Genomic DNA, 18,402 nt, shown 5'->3' with positions numbered 1-18,402 from the left:
TATATTCTCAGGGATAATGGATCATAATCCATTCACATCTCATATTCTAAACAACCCCTGAAATAGTCTATGAATAAATACATTGCACCCAGAGGAAATGGATCATTACTTGAAGTGCTTTCATTAATTTTATTACTTGTGTACAGTGCGTAACAGACTGCTAGAATAATTTTAATTATGCATCACCTTCCATAAAACTACTTCAAAACTGACACCTAAAGTGAAGTATTCCTTGTCAAATATATTCATCATCAACTATGAAGCCCAGATAAAATAATGGGAAAATGGTGTTTTCAGTGGTTTTTTATTAGAATAATAGCTGGAATGAAACTTGCATTTCCTAACAACTTCCTATTTGTTCGCTTTAACTGAGTGACATTACCATCACATTCAGTATCCAATAGAGTAGCATAACATGTAATATAATTGCATTCAGTATTTATGATAAATGTAGATTCAAAACTCTAGAGAATTCTCTGACCATTCTTTTAAACCACTGCTGTGTCATTTTTTGAAAAAAAATAAAAATTTATACTACTTACTGCTTCTAGTAAGTAAAATATAAAAAATGTTCTAACATGCCATTTCCCCTTTTTCTGTTTGTAATACAAGAAACACAAATTCCTTTAAAATATATCAAAATTCTATGCAAATTTCCACATCTTGGAAGGTTACTTATATTCTGGTCAAAGGGTTGCTATAATCACAAAGAATTCTCTAAGAGTGTTTTGACTTTAACTTGAGCACAATATTTGCAGATAAATTAATATTTATTTGCATGAGATCCTAAATGTATTATAGTGATTCAGCTCTCATTTTGCCTTCCTATAAATAAAAGGTTACAAATCTCATGCTGTTTATTTTAAAAGTTAACAAGGCAAATATATGAGAAAGATGCTTCTTAATTTAAGAGATTCACTAAAGGAGTTGTTGAAAACCTTAGAGTATACAAAGCTTAATGTAAATTTTAGTTTTATGAACCACACCACCTGGCTCTTCAGTAAATGTACATCAAAAAATTTTAAAGTTGAGTCCCTCTAAATTACAGTTGGACAAGTACCCAGAAAGTTATTGTAATTTTGACTTATAATATATGAAAACTGAGAAAATAAGAATTATGTAGTTTGTTTTTTTAAAGATAAGAGAGAATACACCAAACTCTAGACTAAATTGTTTAGTAATTATATAAACTGTTTTGCTTAGTGAGATAGCAGAGCAGAACTTTGGGCACTATAAATGCTTATTCTCATTATGGCCCTGACTTGGGTTAATCCTAGTCAAATTAACCCTATCTTTATCTTCACTAGTAGAGAAATGAATAGCCTAAAATTTGATCAAGGTAAAGGAGAAAATTTCAAACCACACTCCCCAAACCTCAATTATCTTTGTTATATATCCAAGATACTATTTTTATTCTGAGACAATATTTTCTTTGCAAAATAATCAATGCCATTTCTCAAGTACTGTCAAATCTTCTTTCTTAAGTATAATTTAATCAGTTAATTAGTATTTACTAAGCACCTATTCTATATGTCCTAATTTTTCTTTATGCCTCGAGAAACAATGTGGTTAGAAGTATCTAGATAATTGATATTAGCATTTATCATTATCTTTTCATTTCTGTCTAGTTTCAAAAAAACACTAAAAATATTTCCATTCATTTTTAAATATGAAAACATTTGTCAATAATTCAGCACATGTGTATATAAGATTATCTGGGGTCTGCTTGATATTTTATTACAAAATTAAACAATTTGAAGTTGACATTATTGATTTTAAATCAGCATACTTAAATATAGAGCTAATAAAGTACTTCCTAGGAAAATGTATAGAATGATTATAAGACTATTTTAGAACATGTAATTTTATTTAACTGAATATACTATTAAAACCATCACTCAAAATTACTAAGCAGCTGGTAGAAACATATATTAATTGATTTACCCAATTTTCAAATGGGGCTTCTTCCTGTTTTTAAGCTAACACAGTTATGAGGCTCAATAAAAGAAAAAAATGAATTTATTTCCTATGAAGATAATTGAATTTATTAATACCAGCATGGTAATTAAGGCTAAAAATAGTTCATATACAGATGTTATGATGCAGAATTGAGGCAGTTTCTCAAAAATGCTGACATGCACAAAAATACTGTTTTATTTGTTTATCACACACCTTTGCAAAGGTAAAAATAAGCTTGTTTGGAAATTGCATTGTTTATAATTTTTATAGTTACTTTTATTTAGAAATTAATAAAAGATTAAAAAACACAATTTGGAAAGGGTGTTTGCTCACATGATTATCCAATATACTATACAGACAGATTTTCAAATATTGTTAGCAAATAATAATTGTAATTTTTAAAAATATGATGCTACCTTTGTGCGTTTGCCTCACTTGATAGAACGGTGAAAAACAGGATTTAAGTTCAAAGACACGATACCATACAAAACATGAGAGTATTAGTAGTATCAGGCTGAATATTTCCACCAGACTTTAGGTTATTTGTAAAATATATTAGTAAAATTATTTTATAAAAAATTATAATTGCTTTTCTTAACATTCTTCAATTGCTTCCACAAATAATTATTTCAGAATAGCTCTGTTCTCTTGATCTTATTTTAATAAATTTTATCATTTTGCTGAAAATTAAATATACTACCACAACCCATTTTCAACCAATGGACTCAAATTGAATTTCCCTCAATAATTTGCTTAGCATGAAAGAAAATGTAATAAAAATATGAACTTCCTTTTACGTGAATTTGTATCCAAGAAGGGCTTGTCTGTTATAACTCAGCTGATAAATATGAAACTATGTGTTTATCAAGTCCCTAAGAAGATTATTTAAATCAAGTGCATGTAATTACCAGTCACCATCTGTTCCATGAGGGCCTGAGCTGATCTGCTGGTATCTTCCAGTTTTCTGAACTTCTCAGGTTTTTCTCGTGCTATGTCCTGTAGCATGATAGCAAAAGTGAACATTTCAGTACAAACATTCTGAGTCTACACAGCAATTATAAATGCAACCTGACTTTTCAAGCCTTGTGATACTTCATTTTATCAGTCCCATTGTGTAAATCTTAAAGCTGTTTTCACAATATTTAATAATGAAATCCTGCCATTGTCAAGGAAATAAGGGTTCATGTTCAAAGAGCTTTCTGAACTATTTGCTCATTGTTTGTAAACAGTATTAACCTTTGAACAATAACAAAAGTAGCATTTGGAAATTAGCTTATTTACTAATAGCTATATAGACATGAAAACTTTAAACACAAGGTATTAAGGTTATCCAATACTAATGTAAAAAAATTTTAGTTGGGACAGCAAGATGACTCAGCAAGTGAAACTGATCACTGCCATCCTAACAGCATAAGTTTGATCCCTGCGGCCCCCCTGGTAGAATTACCATAAATTATTTTCTGCAAATTGTTCTCTTACTGTGATACATACACAGTAGTACCCTAACACCCATACCAATACACAAAAACAAATAATAAATTCTGGATCAGATTATTCAGAGTAAACTATTCAGTATACAGTGTATTATTCACATTTATGAAGAGTGAACTAAAATCCTGTCAAGTAGGTGCCTTAGCATTATTTGAAGTATCAACAGCCTAGAAGAAAAATACAAATTTTATACTATGCTTTAAAAGGCAGCAAAGGAAAACTTTTTTTCTATCCTCAGTGCAAACTTCTGAAAGTGAAAAGACACATTTTAATATCTTGGATTTCACTTGAAAATTTCCCAAAACATAAATTGCATTGGTTAGTGATTCTCTGTTCCCAGAATCCCATTCCAATTAACAGGAAATGCTCTAGGATGCCTTTAAATTCAGTTTCATAAAGAGAGAACTGGACAAACATGAAAGGTTTTGACTTGCCTATTGACCTGAGAAGTCCAAGAAAATAAACCACTTACAATAGCACCTCCATAAGGTTAAGATCAAAGGCAAAATTCTAGCATTCACCCTTCCTCAGCTGTTCAGTTTTGGTGTGAAAAATACCCTGTGCTTAGTACCTTATTGGTATATGATTACTAAGAATTCACTATGGTCTCTGCTGAAAAGGAAATGTTATTCATAATGTACTTTGAGCATATTCAGAAGGAAATAATAGACCCATTCTAAGTAATTACATAATATTAACTAGCAAAAGAAACATGGGGCTTACTATTCTTACTTGAAATTCAATATATAAAAAATGAAACAAAGAAATAATCCTGTTTCAGTACAATAAAATGAACAAAGATAATAACACTAAACTAATTATAATAACACTAAACTAATGCCCTTTGTGTTAAATGTTTCAGTTATGGGGCTGTGGATATTTTCTCCACAATTAAGAGAGCTTCCTCTGAAATCACAAGGACCAGAGTTTGGGTTCTAGTACCCACATATGAAATCTGCTTCCCTTGGAACACCTATAACCAAAGCTCTCAGGGAGTAGAGATGGGAGGATGTTAGGGCTTGCTGGCTTCTAATTTAGGGAAGAAAAGTCAGCCTCTAGTTTCAGAGAAAGATACTTGCTTTGAAGGAAAATAGTGGAGAATAAAACCCACACAAACCCCTATTCTGTGCAGCAAACACATACACACACACACACACACACACACACAGAGACAGAGACAGAGACTCACATGCACATATGTAGAAAAATGTTTCTGTCAAGACTTATTGTCATAGTAGTTTCCTATTTGACTAGATTGACATTTTAATTTTCTTATAAAAATTATAAAATGAAGAGAATTAGATGCCCACATAGACTTCAATAAGCAAACTAAATGAACAATGCCCTCCTAAATCTCTTTATTCTGAGTGTCTAATAAGATGATCAATTAGGATTGTTATCTAAAGAGTTAACTTTACATTAGGATACCTCAAAAGGAATATTTGGTTTTAAATTGTAATTTTATAACCACATTTTTTACTGTGATTCATGCATAAAGATAATAGTATTACCATAAAAACAAATATCTATAGAATAAACATTGTTATTCTCCTGTTTTGGCAGAGGAGACAGGTAAGTCACAAAAAGGTTTGTAAAACATGTGAAAGTATCAGTATTGCCATTTCACACTCAAGTTTCCTAAAATACATAGAGATTACATTTTATACACATTATTCATAACACACTTCAGACAGTTATGGCACAGAAAAAAGTAACATTATAGCATCTGACTTTATGCAAGTTATACAGCAATAAGACTAAATGACAAATCAAAAGGAATAGAATTTGAAATGGTATGGGTCTAAAAGAAGAAACCATTTCTTTGATCTCCAAGTTCAGCACTTTCAAATACAGTCTTCTTCTAGGAATCTTTCACTGAAAATTCACATAATAAGCTTGAGTATACACAAACACAACCCATACCAAAAGTGAGGATTTAGTATGGATATTCAATATATTTTTCTGGTATTAATTATTCAGCATCGGCTCCAAGATATGGGAATAAATACATGAAACTGGCCATCACTGGTAGCAAACATCAGATAGAGTTCAATTGCTGGATCCATTTACAATATGCACATTATACAGCCAAACACAACTTATGCATATATGGAGATAGAGGCCCAACAAAAGCAGTTGATAGCACTATTCATATACCTTTCAATTTTGAATTCAAAGCATTGTTGTTATATAAAAGCATATTAGAAGGGAATGGTGGATAATGAAGAGAAAGTTAAATACAAAGAGCATAATGAGACAATGAAGAGTCCATCAAACTGAATTTCACAGACATTTGTAGATGTTTGATAACAGATAATAACATAAAGGCTAACAAATGAATGGTGAAGAAAATAGCAAAAATAAATGGTTCTGAGTTATTCTTTTTTGGTATTTATTTTTTATTTTTATGTTTGATTTATCGTTTACTATCTTATTTTGTTTTTCATCCCTTTGCCCAGACTTTTAGAGTACTGTCAGCTATATACTAGTTTTTGTTTTTGTTTTTAACTCAATAAAGTGATTCAAACTTTCTGGATCTCAAAGCTGTCTCTACTAACTATCGAGAGCAACTTCATCTTAGCAGACTAAATCATACTCTTCAGATAACAGTCTCCAAAGTGATATTTTCCTAATAAAATTGGATGTAGCAATTATTAATCTGGATAAATTAATAAGACTAAATTAAACAAAACACAATATGCACTCATTTAATTTATGATGATGAACTGAACTCCTGGAATCCAGTTACAGAGAGGGAGGAGTGATGAGCAAAGGGGTCAAGACCAGGCTGAAGAAACCAACAGAAACAGGTGATATGAACAAGGGGGAGTTCATGGACCCCAGACTTATAGCTGGGAAACCAGCACAGGACTGATCCAGACTTGCTGAAAGTGGGTGTCAGTGAGGAGGCCTTGGCTATATATGGGGCCTCTGGCAGTGGACCGGTATTTATCCCTAGAATATGAATGGAATTTTCAAGCTCATTCCACAGAGGGATACTCTCAGCCTAGACACACAGGGGAGGGCCTAGGGCATGCTGCAAATGATATGACAGACTTTGAAGATCACCATGGAAAGCCTCACCCTCCCTGGGGTGCAAGCAGAAAGGGGATGGGATGGAGCATTAGTGGGGGGTAGGGGAGGAGGGGAGCAATAAGGAAAAGGGATTGACATGTAAAAGAAACTTGTTTCTAATTTAAATAAAAATAGAAAAAACTGAAATGAAAATAAAACAGAAGAGCACTGGCGAAAGATCAGAGATCACCTTGCACATGAGACTATGGAGCAATAACCTCCACATTAGAATTTGGGGGGGGGAACATGATCAAACGAAAAATCATTTAAAAATCCCATGTTTGTCTTTTTGTGACTGGGTTACCTTACTCAGGCTGGTTTCTTCTAGTTCAATCAATTTGCCTGTAAATTTTATGATTCTATTGTTTTTTTTCTGCTGAGTAGTACTCCATTGTGTAAATGTACCACATTTTCTCTATCCACTCTTCAGTTGAGGGGCATCTAGGTTGCTTCCAGGTTCCGGCTATTACAAATAATGCTGCTATGAACATAGTGGAACAGATGTCCTTGATGTATAAATGTGCATCTTTTGCATATAAGCCTAAGAGTGGAATTTCTGGGTATCATGGTAGACTGATTCCCATTTTCCTGAGGAATCTCCATACTGGTTTCCAAAGTGGCTGTACTAATTGGCACTCGCACCAGCAGTGGTGGAGTGTTCCCCTTTCTCCACATCCTCTCCGGCATAAATTGTCATTGGTGGTTTTGATTTTAGCCATTCTGACAGGTGGAAGATGGTATATCAGAGTTGTTTGGATTTGCATTTCTCTGATGGCTAAGGATGTTGAGCATTTTCTTAAGTGTGTTTCAGCCATTTTAGATTCCTCTATTGAGAATTATCTATTTAGTTCTTTATGACACTTTTTAATTGGATTATTTGTTGTTTTGGAGACTGCCTTTTTGAGTTCTTTGTATACTTTGAAAATCAGTTATCTGTCAGATGTGTGGTTGTAGAAGACCTTTCCCATTCTGCTGGCTGCTATTTTGTCTTGTTGACTGTGTCCTTTGCCTTACAGAAGCTTGTCAGTTTCAGGAGGCACAATTTATTAATTGATGATCTTAGTGACTGTGCTACTGGTGTTATGTTTAGGAAGTGATCTCCTGTACCAATTCATTCAAGGGTACTTCCCAATTTCTCTTCTAAGTAGTTCAGTGTGGCTAGATTTATGCTGAGGTCTTTGATCCATTAAAACTTACGTTTTGTGTATGGCAATAGATATGAATCTATCTGCAGTCTTCTACATGCTAGTATCCAGCTATTCCAGTGCCACTTGTTGAAGATGATTTCTTTTTCCATTATATAATTTTAGCTTCTTTGTCAAAAATTAGGTGTTCCTACATATGTGAGCTAATATCATGGTTTTCAGTTCAATTCCAATGGTCTACCTGTCTGTCTTTGTGCAAATACCAATATGTTTTCATTACTATAGCTCTATAGTAGAGCTTGAAATCAGGGGTGGTGATGACAACAGAAGTTACTTTATTGTAAGGATTGTTTTGGCTGTCCTGGGTTTTTTATTTTTCCATATAAAATTGAGTATTATTCATTCAAGGACTGTGAAGAATTGTGCTGGCATTTTGATGGAGATTGTATTGACTCTGTAGATTGCTTTTGGCAAGATTGCCAATTTTACTATATTTATCCAACACTCACTTATATATATCGAAATTATATATAGGGCAAAGTACTACTAGCCTACAATCTACACCTCCAGAGAAGTTAGAAAACAAGACCCTAAGAGTTACAATCAGGGTCCCCTTGAGTAGGGAAAAAGGACAAGATTTCCTAAGCAATTTGGGAGCACAGGGTCAGGGAAGAGGGAGTTAGTAGATAGGAGAAGGGGAGAAGAGGAGGGTGGAGGAGGACATGAGGGAGCAGGAAGTTTGAGTTGGGTGAAGAATAGAGGAGAACAAGAAATGATAGAGATAGAGGGAGCCATTATAGCTATAAAGAGAAATCTAGCACTAGGAAAATGTCCAGAGAGCTACAAGAATTACCCCAACTAAGAAACTAAGCAGTAGTGGAGAGGCTACCTTAAATGTCCTTCCCCTATAATGAGATTTATGACTACCTTATATGCCATCCTAGAGCCTTCAGCGAGTAGCTGATGTAAGCTAAGCACTGAGCTGAACTTTTGGAATCCAGTTGTAGAGAGGGAGGAGTGATGAACAAAAGGGTCAAGACCAGGCTCAGAATACCCACAGAAACAGCTGACCTAAACAAGTGGGAGCTCATGGCCCCCAGACTGAAAGCTGGGAAACCAGCACAGGACTGAAAAAGGCTCCCTGAATGTGGATGTCAGCTATGAGCCCTGGAGAGTCCGTGGGGCCTCTGGTATTGGAAGAGTATTTATCCATAGCGTACTAATGGAATTTGGGAGCCCACTCCACATAGAGAGATACTATCTCATCCTAGAAACACAGGGGAGGATGTAGGCTCTGTCCTGAATGATGTGATAGCCTTTGATAATCCCACAAGGAAGGCCTCACCCACTCTGGGGAGCAGAAGGGAAATGGGATGGTAGGTTGCTGGGGAGGACGGGAGGGAGAGGAAAATGGGATTGGTATGCAAAAGAAGATTGTTTCTAATTTAAATTTAAAAATCCAGGAAAATAAGTAAAATAAATATTAAACATCATAAAACTCAAAAAAGTATTAATTTTACTGAGCATCACTAAAACTGCAATTTTCTTGGGAAATTAGTACACATGCATTCTTCCTCAAATATAGTGACTTTTCTCTTAAGGTAGTTGAGATCAGTAATTCCTGATACTTTATCATCTTCCATTTTCTCAGAGAGACAGGCATAAGCAACAGAGAAATGTTAAAAGCCTATACCACACACAAATCAACACAATGTCTAGAGGTAACAGTACTGGAACTGGAATCACAGATTTTTTTAAAGGTATTGAGTTTGAAGAAGGAGTACATTGACCTTTCATTGGTTTGTGTTATGGCTTTAAAAATGGTTTAGAACACAAATAAATTAAACCAGGAGCAAAACCTAAGTAACCTATTGCCTTTTTAAGTCCTCTTGAAATTGTCACTATCAAGGTCGGCAATGTCCACCAAGTTATAGCAGGCTATAGCTGACTTTCAGCTCTCAGTTTACTCATGATCATAAATTAATCTGCGGAATTCCTTTTTCTTCATGAAAGTAATCATTGTTTTGCTTTGTAAATTAGTAACATGCATAACTTTCCTATCACTTCAAGAGTACCTATACCTGATATTAGTCTCTGGTACCTGTCCATATCTTTCAGCAATAGCTTTCAATCACTGAATCTACATATCTTAAATTAACTTAATCAGGCCAAATCTCAAGAAACTTTTAATGAGCTTAAAACATTTCTTCATTTATTTTTTCCTCACACAAACTGCACATTTAAGAAATAAGGAAATCTTGTTGGTTTTAGAATGGGATATCTCACTGTAAGGGTATTTGTCTAGTAGGAATTAGGCCCCATGTTTAAGCTCTATCAATGTAAATAATTCTTATCAACACAAATACACTCCATCTGTCTGTCATCTATCTATCTATCTATCTATCTATCTATCTATCTGTCTCCTGTTAGTTTTAATATCAAAGCATATCCAAATAAAAGGTTAATTTTACTATTTTCATTATTGCTACAACAATCAAAGCACAATATTTCTAAGAGAGATGTGTATTTTGAAATTTAATATTAATATCTAGCGATGTAGTTATTGGTAAATGCTAAATCTATCATATGCAAAGCCTGGGTTTTATCTAAAATACTACAAAATACAAAACATACACACTGTTAAAAGACAAACAGACACACACACACACACACACACACATATATATATATGATAATATCAAGGGCCAAGCTCAACACTCTATGTCTCAGTAAATACTCAAGTAAATACTCAAGCCCTGACTAATATTAATTTCTTGAAACTTTTAGAATTTGTTTTCTGTCACTAAGTCCCTTGATTATTTTGCTCAAGGAACATACTTTCTTTTCAGCAGATACAAAAGGCATGTTCTTAGTTCAGAAATATACACTGAATCTTCTGCTGCACTCACACATGAACAAACAGATACACACTGACACACAAACACAAAACACACACACACATATACAGACAGACATATATACAATTACTGCCTAATCCTCATTTCTAATCTACTTTTTTCTATGACATGTATCACCAAAAACATTTATTTTATAAATGTTTGTCCTTTTTTTTAAAATTCCTCATGATGGGCAGTGTTTTTTTTTAAAGATTAATTTATTTATTACATATACAGTGCTCTGCCTACATGCCAGAAGAGGGCACCAGATTGAATTGTAGATGGTTGTGAGCCACCATGTGGTTGCTGGGAATTGAACTCAGGACCTCTGGAAGAGCAGTCAGTGCTCTTAATTTGCTGAGCTATAAATTATATGATTCCAGGCATTCTCATCTGTCTTCTTGCATAAGCTACCTCCAATATCTAGAATACCACTAGACATATATTTAATGTATAATAAAAACTATCATGGAGAGCCTGGCAGTGGTGCCGCATGCATTTGGTGACTGTATTCGGGAGGCAGAAGCAGGTGGATCTCTGTGAGTTTGAGGCCAGCTTGGTTCCACTGAGTTCCAGGATGGCCTCCAAAGCTACAGAGAAAACCTGTCTCAAAAAAACCAAAAAAAAAAAAAGCGATCATACAGTTTTTTTTCTGAAATTTTATAATTTTTTAAACTTTCTGCTATTAAGCACTGATGTGAAAAGTACACATTTTGGGCCACACATTTAGGGAAATATTACTTTTTTACCACTTACTTTTCTCTAGAAGATAAGTTCTGCTTTTACGTATGCTACTTTTGATATGTTTGATCTGTTTGCATATATACATATAATTATTTTAATATTAAAATCACTAGTATATTACAATAGAGTATTTTCAAACCATTTATTGAGACAAAGATTAGCAAATGTTTTGTTTAATATTGTCCTACATGTAAAATGAATTCTAAATTATTTACTATAATAGGTTCAATTTCAAGTCAAGAACAGAATAATCCAAAAGGCAATGTGAGTCATTCCATCAATAATGTAAAATAAAAGATAGGCTCAAAAAAGTTCTTAAGAAATCATCATCAAATTATGAACTCTAAAATGCATAACTCAGTGTGCAAAATAAAAGGTAAATGCATATTATGAAATTAAGACTATAATACAAGTTTGACGTTAGCTGTTGGTTTACTTCATAATGCTTTTATTATGTTCAGGTATGTTCCTGTTATCCCTGATATCTCTAGTACATTTATCATGAAGGGGTGCTGGATTTTCTCAAAGGCTTTTTCAGCATCTAGTGAGATGATCATGTGGTTTTCCTTTGCAGTTTGTTTATATGGTGGATTACATCGATAGATTTTCGTATGTTGAGCCATCCCTGAATTCCTGGGGTGAAGCCTATTTGGTTATGGTGGATGATTTTTTCTGAAGTGTTCTTGAATCCAGTCTGCTAGTATTTTATTGAGTATTTTTGCATCAATGTTCATGAGGGATATTAGTCTGAAGTTCTCTTTCTTAGTTGTGCCTTTGTTTGACTTGGGTACCAAGGTAATTGTAACCTCATAAACAAAGTTTGTCAGTGAGCCTCCTGCTTCTATTGTGTGAAACACCTTGAGGAATACTGGAATTAGCTCTTCTTTGAATTTCTGGTAGAATTCTACACTGAAGCCATCTGGGCCTGGGCTTTTTTTGGTTGAGAGACTCTTGATGACTGCTTCCATTTCATTAAGGGTTATAGGTCTGTTTAGATTGTTTATCTGTTCTTGATTTAGTTTTGGCAAGTGATATCTATCCAGGAAATTGTCCATTTCCTTTAAATTTTTGAATATTGTGGAGTACAGGTTTTCAAAGTATGCCCTGATGATTCTCTGGATTTCCTCAGTGTCCGTTTTTATTTCCCCCTTTTCATTTCTGATTTGCTAACTAGCATGCTCTCTCTCTATCCCAGCACTACAGAGGCAGAGGCAGATATATGTCTGTGAGTTCAAGATTAGCCTGGTCTATAGAGTAAGTTCCAGGACAGCCAGAGCTACATGAAGAAACCCTGTCTTGGAAAAAAATAAGAAAAAAGATGGAAAGAAAGAAAAAAAACATAAATTATCAAAGCAACAAGCCATCCAGGTGGAAAATAGTCGCAGCAACTTGAACTAGAAATGTGGGCTTAGGGAGGGGAAGGGAGAGATGGCGCTGCAGTTGAGAGTGCTTCTTGCTCTTGCAGAAGACCAAAGCTTGATTCTCAGCACCTACATCAGGTGGTTCACAACTGCCTGTAACTCAGTTCCAAGGAGATTCTAATGCTCTCTGACCTCTATGGGACCCTGCATGCCCATGGTGCATGTAAATTTATTCAGGCACACACCAATACACATAAATAAAAAAGTCATTTTTCCTAGTGTTTGTCATTGCGTGCCCCTTCTCTCTGCCCCAGGCTCCACTGGATCTGGAGACTGCTGCAGCTTCGACCATGAAAACGGCAGGGTTACAATGTCCTCTCCTCAAATAAAGTCGCTTAACTTAAAAAAACAAAACAACAACAAAAGAATATAATGCAAGAATGAAATATTGTAAAATTACACATAAAGGGAAATTTACTGATTAATAAGCAGCTTAAAACTCAGGGCATTTATTTCTCCTTCTTTGTGGCATTTCTTAAAAGCTTCCTACATCAGTGCTTTTTCTGTATTAATATAAAAGTAAGTTCTACATTCCCAAAGGCCCTATCTTCTCTTTAGAAGCAATTAATTTTCTATTCACTTAGCATTCTGTAATGAAGTTTTGTACTTTGACAAAGAATTAATATCCACTCAAATGTTTATTCAGAAGTTGTAGCATCTTGCATATCTGTAAAAGAACTTGTATTTAAATAACCTGTATAGCTTTAAAATATTTTTGTATTAATGTGTTTATTGGTTTAAGTACCAATTTCTTTCTTTACTTTGGAAATCCAAAATAAATTCAATAAACAGACCAGCATAGGCTAAATAAACACAGAAGTAAGTTCCATATCCTACTTTCTATAAACCAACAATTAAATCTAAATGATAATGACTCTGACCTATTTGTAAAACTAATATGGGAACAGATTATGCTAGGCGTCATCAAAGCACCTGGGAGATGTTGACCTTGTCAAAAGTTTTCATTCAAAGACCACTAGGAACAGATGAGCATACTATGTTAGGATGCTTTTTATTTTTCAAATAGACCTTTTATTTTTCAAGTAACATGCAAAACGAGAACCTGAAAAGTTTCAAGGTGTTAATATTAAATTGTAACTTGAGGTAGATGGCGAGGAAGCAATGAAATGTAATTGCTTTTTGTGTAATTGATGGTGTAAATTGCTAGGAGTAATTGACACTCAGTTTTCCTACTTTTTAAAATCTTGTGAAGAAAGTAGAATTACTAAATCCATGATTTTTTCTAAAGAATACTTATGCATATTAGAGAAGATGAGGGATACCTGATTGTTTAGGGTAGCTTTTAATTACCTGTTCTGAGAAGTGATTAGGTTTAGTGGCTTTCTCTAATGTTGGAGTTCTTAGAAACTATTCAATGGGGATGAAAAAATCATAGATGGACAGTAAGTCACAAGACAGCAGCATCTAAGGACTCAAAGACCTAACTGATAAGCCAAGGTAGCTACTGCTGCTGCTTGTAGTTTTCAAATTTCTATAAACAGAAACACATCAATATCATATTTTAATCATAGTGAGTCTGGTTTAGCAGAGGTGATATGAAAAATTCAAAGGGAATATAATGTTAATAACAAGGTGAACCAGCTAAAGTATTGTTACCTCATGCAATGAACACAATGGTCCTTGTTAGACATAATTCTCACCGTCATAAAGAATTACAGAGGAATAAATGGGATGAGAATGCACAATGTGAAATTTCCAAAGAATCAATAAAAATTACATTAATAAAAATTAATAAAATTAAAAAACACTTTAGGTATAAGTGGAGAAAACCAGCAAAATAAGAAAATAGCAAGTAAAGTTTCATCATTAAAATGGGTATCTATAAATGAATTAATACCAGGCACTTTTATGATAATGGCCTTTCCTGAGCTCAAAATAACTTACATAATCTGACAAGTGAAGAAATTAAGAAAATTAGTCTACACCCAAAGTGAATATCCATCATCAGTTTTCTCAAGGTTCTTTAAAATATATACATTATATATAGCTTGAGGGAGATTTCTAAGCACATCATTTCATGACCTATTTTAGCAAGCATTTAAAGTGATGTTGCTATTTCTGAATATGAAAGTTAAACTTGATAAATGTGATTCAGAAGGTATCAGAAAATGACTTATAGAATATTGTACTTTTCAGTACTTTCATTCTATCATGTTGACATTACTTATTTTTTTTGACATTTGCTTTTATGTGGCCAAAATGATAAGAGGAAATTTTAATACACAGATAACTACACAAAGTAATTCAAAATTTACCTCTATTAAATAATAAAATTACAAGGTAATTCATACATATGTTGTTGAATATAACATGAACTCTGGAACTTAGAGGATAACCTTTCTAGATAATTTTCTACTCACAGATTTTTTTTTTGGTTTTTACGAGACAGGGTTTCTCTGTATTGTTTCGGAGGCTATCGGTCCAGCCCGGCCTCGAACTCACAGAGATCCACCTGCCTCTGCCTCCCGAGTGCTGGTGATGCGCCACCACCGCCCGGCTACTCACAAAATTTTTATATTCATTATTTTTTAAGCCCAAATTATAAAAAGCAATCACAGGTTGTATGAAAGGAAAAGCATGGTACTGATAACTTTGAGTTTGGATCTGAGCAAGAAGACAGAGGAGACTGAGAGCTATAGAATGGATTAACTAAAACTAAAGATGTATGATGAAGCCCTATAGAAATCTTCTAGTTGGTAAACCGTAAAAAGAAGATTAAATATATCTACATCTATATCTATCTATCTATCTATATCTGCAAATATTTTAGGTGAGTTGCTATAATACATAAGCATCTTGATTCAATTAATATGTTATAATTCATGACAGGTATTGATCCCTATAAAATAATTTTTGAGTCTGCATAAATAGGGTACTCTATCATCTTGTCTTACTTTATTGTATTATACAATATTATACTCTATAAACATTGTAAGTTCTAGAAAAACAGTGCATGGAAAAGAATTTGTAAGCAGCACAAAATAAGAATAAACATATAAGGCAAAACATACATTAACTTTTTCTTTCAAGTCTGAGAAGTTGCCTTCTTTCCGAAAGACTGCAAATTCAGGACTCTGCAATACAGCTTCTGAACGAGTAATCCAACTGTGAAGTTCAGTTATATCCACATCCAACCTAAGAGGGCAAAGAATAAGGAAGAATAAGGCTTATTATTTCTTTGTTTTCTCTGTCTTCTGTATAGAAAAAGAAAAGGAATTTATTCACATTTACCACACTCCTTCTAATATGATGCTCCAATTATTGTTAACAACATCAATATCTCCCTAGGTAGGTAGACTCAAACTTTGTAGTCAAGTTTGATCTTGTCTTATGATCATGGTGTTAATTTTATTCAACTCAATGCAGCAATCCTCTGTAAAGTATCTCCTCCAAGTTACTAGACTCTGCTTGAAAGTTTTACTCCATGAAAAACTACAACCTCTGCAAATGACTGTTGGCCCCAAGTGAACCATAATAAAGATACTCGTGTTCTCATGCGGTATCCAAAACTTATTTCTGAGCTTTTCTGTGTAATGTTTAAAGAAAAAAAGGGGCATCAGTAAGATTAACACAAGTAGTCTTAGCAAATGTTTTCATGCTATAATCTTTCCTCTTTTAGCACACATTCTGGAAACTCATTTATAAAGCAAGGAGTCCAACTTGTTGTCTATGCTTAAATAAGTCTCTATTATCAATAAAGAAGTACAAAGCAATACTTTTGTGAATACTTTTTTTTACCTTCTGAAACATCTCCATATGTCTTGAGGTGACTGACATGCATACTCCAACTGACACTCTGAATAACCCAAGGAATCATCAATGTACCAATTTCTGTCTTAGTTAATCAAGGTTACTATTGCTGTGATGAAACACCATGAACAAAGCAACATGGAGAGGGAGGGGTTTATTTGTCTTTAGTTTCCACATCACTAATCATTATCGAGGAAGTGAGGACAGGAACTAAAGCAGGCAAGAACATGGAGGCAGAAGCTGATGCACAGACCATGGAAGTATGCTGTTTACTGATTTATTCCATGTGGCTTACTCAACCTCCTTTCTAATAGAACCCAGGATCCCAAGCCAGAATTAGCACCATACACAATGGAGTGAACCTTCCCATTTCGACCACAAATTAAGAAAATGTCCTACAGGCTTGCCTGTAGCCAGATCTAATGGAGCCATTTTTTCAGTTGGGGTTCCCTCATCTCAGATGAATTTAGCTTGTATCAAATTGACATAAAAGTAGCCAGCACAGGAGGTATGAGAAATGGCCAATGTTGGTTTGGATTACTAAATTTTTGTTAAGGTCATTCTGATGCAAATAATAAATTAAAATAAATTCTTCTATGGGACACAATGTGAGGTGCACTCTCACCCTGAACTCTTGGGGAAGGGTCTAGGCCCTGCCCTATATGAAATGACAGACTATGGACACCCCCATGGAGGGCCTCACCCTCCCTGGGGGAATGAGGGGATAACGGGGGGGGATGGGGGGGGAGGGCACGGGAGGAGGGGAGGGAAAGGGAGAGGGACCTCGTACTGACTTGTGAAGCAACCTTGTTTCTTATCTAAATTTAAAATGGAAAATAAAAAAATATTAATAAAAAAACCATAAAAAAAGAAAAAAAAAATAAATTCTTACTATCTACCTGGTTACTTCTTTTTTATTTTTTTGGTTTTACGAGACAGGGTTTCTCTGAATGTTTTGGAGGCTGTTGGTCCAGCCTGGCATCGAACTCATAGAGATCTGCCTGCCTCTGCCTCCCGAGTGCTGGGATTAAAGGCATGCGCCACCACCGCGTGGCCTACCTAGTTACTTCTAAACATATCTTTCCTGGGATCATTGAACTTCCTGGGAATATTGAATCTAAAAAAATCATACTATTAAGTCAAACTATCTGTTCTTCAGCAGATGAATGGATCAATATACACGGTAGGCAGTGGTGGCACACAACTTTAATCCTAGCACTCGGAAGGAAGAAGTAGGCAGGTCTCTCTGGCCTACAGAGTGAGTTCCTGGACAGGTTCTAAACTACACAGGGAAACCATGACTCAGAAAACAAAAACATACAAACAAAAATATACAGGATAGGCATGCATACCATGAAATATTAAGCTTTTAAAAATCCGTATATTCATTTATGAAGTTTCCCCTTTTAATTACCAATTTTCAATAAAATATACAGTCCTCTTTTATGCAAAAATTCTGCCTTTCAGCTTAATTTATAATTATTTATTAAATTTATTTCTATTTTACTTTTTAAAAATTAATTTATCCACTATATCAATACTTTTGGGCTGTGGTCAATTCATTGCACATAGAGTCCCAGTGAATAATCTTGGCTTCCTATCAATATTTCTTCAGGCTCAATAGCAGAACGTCCTAGGAAAGTATGATTCAGGTCTCTGTTTTTGTTTTTGGAGGGGCTTGTTTTTTTGTTTCTGCTTGTCTGTTTGTTTATTTTTTCCCCAAAATAAAATTCGCTGTCTCTGCTTGCAGGTTTTCACTTGCAAGTGATCAGGAAAGATCAGAAATACTATGAGGATAATCATTCACAAGTGTTAAAGAGGGAATAGTTAGAGTTAGTACTTAGGCATCCTGGAAGCAATGCCACTCAGCTGAATACTCATGGAATGTTTTATACATTG

General features: G+C 34.3%; 1 protein-coding gene across 8 annotated transcripts in view; it reads right to left on the bottom strand.

Annotated features, from left to right (window-relative positions):
• The window catches only part of Dmd (dystrophin), a 2,157,616-nt gene that overhangs the window by 1,322,095 nt on the left and 817,119 nt on the right, over positions 1-18,402 (bottom strand). For all 8 annotated transcript variants that reach the window (XM_040744180.1, XM_021232987.2, XM_040744181.1 and 5 more), the window contains 2 exons: positions 15,765-15,888; positions 2,868-2,955 (listed from right to left, as the gene is read on the bottom strand). In XM_040744180.1, coding sequence (XP_040600114.1) covers positions 2,868-2,955; positions 15,765-15,888 — 212 coding nt within the window. The remainder of the gene's footprint in view (positions 1-2,867; positions 2,956-15,764; positions 15,889-18,402) is intronic.

This window comes from Mesocricetus auratus, unplaced genomic scaffold (assembly GCF_017639785.1).
Source record: "Mesocricetus auratus isolate SY011 unplaced genomic scaffold, BCM_Maur_2.0 Super-Scaffold_100003, whole genome shotgun sequence".
Taxonomy (NCBI): Eukaryota; Metazoa; Chordata; class Mammalia; order Rodentia; family Cricetidae; genus Mesocricetus; species Mesocricetus auratus.
Note: the sequence above shows the minus strand (reverse complement) of the source record. Positions and strands in the feature narration are given on the sequence as shown.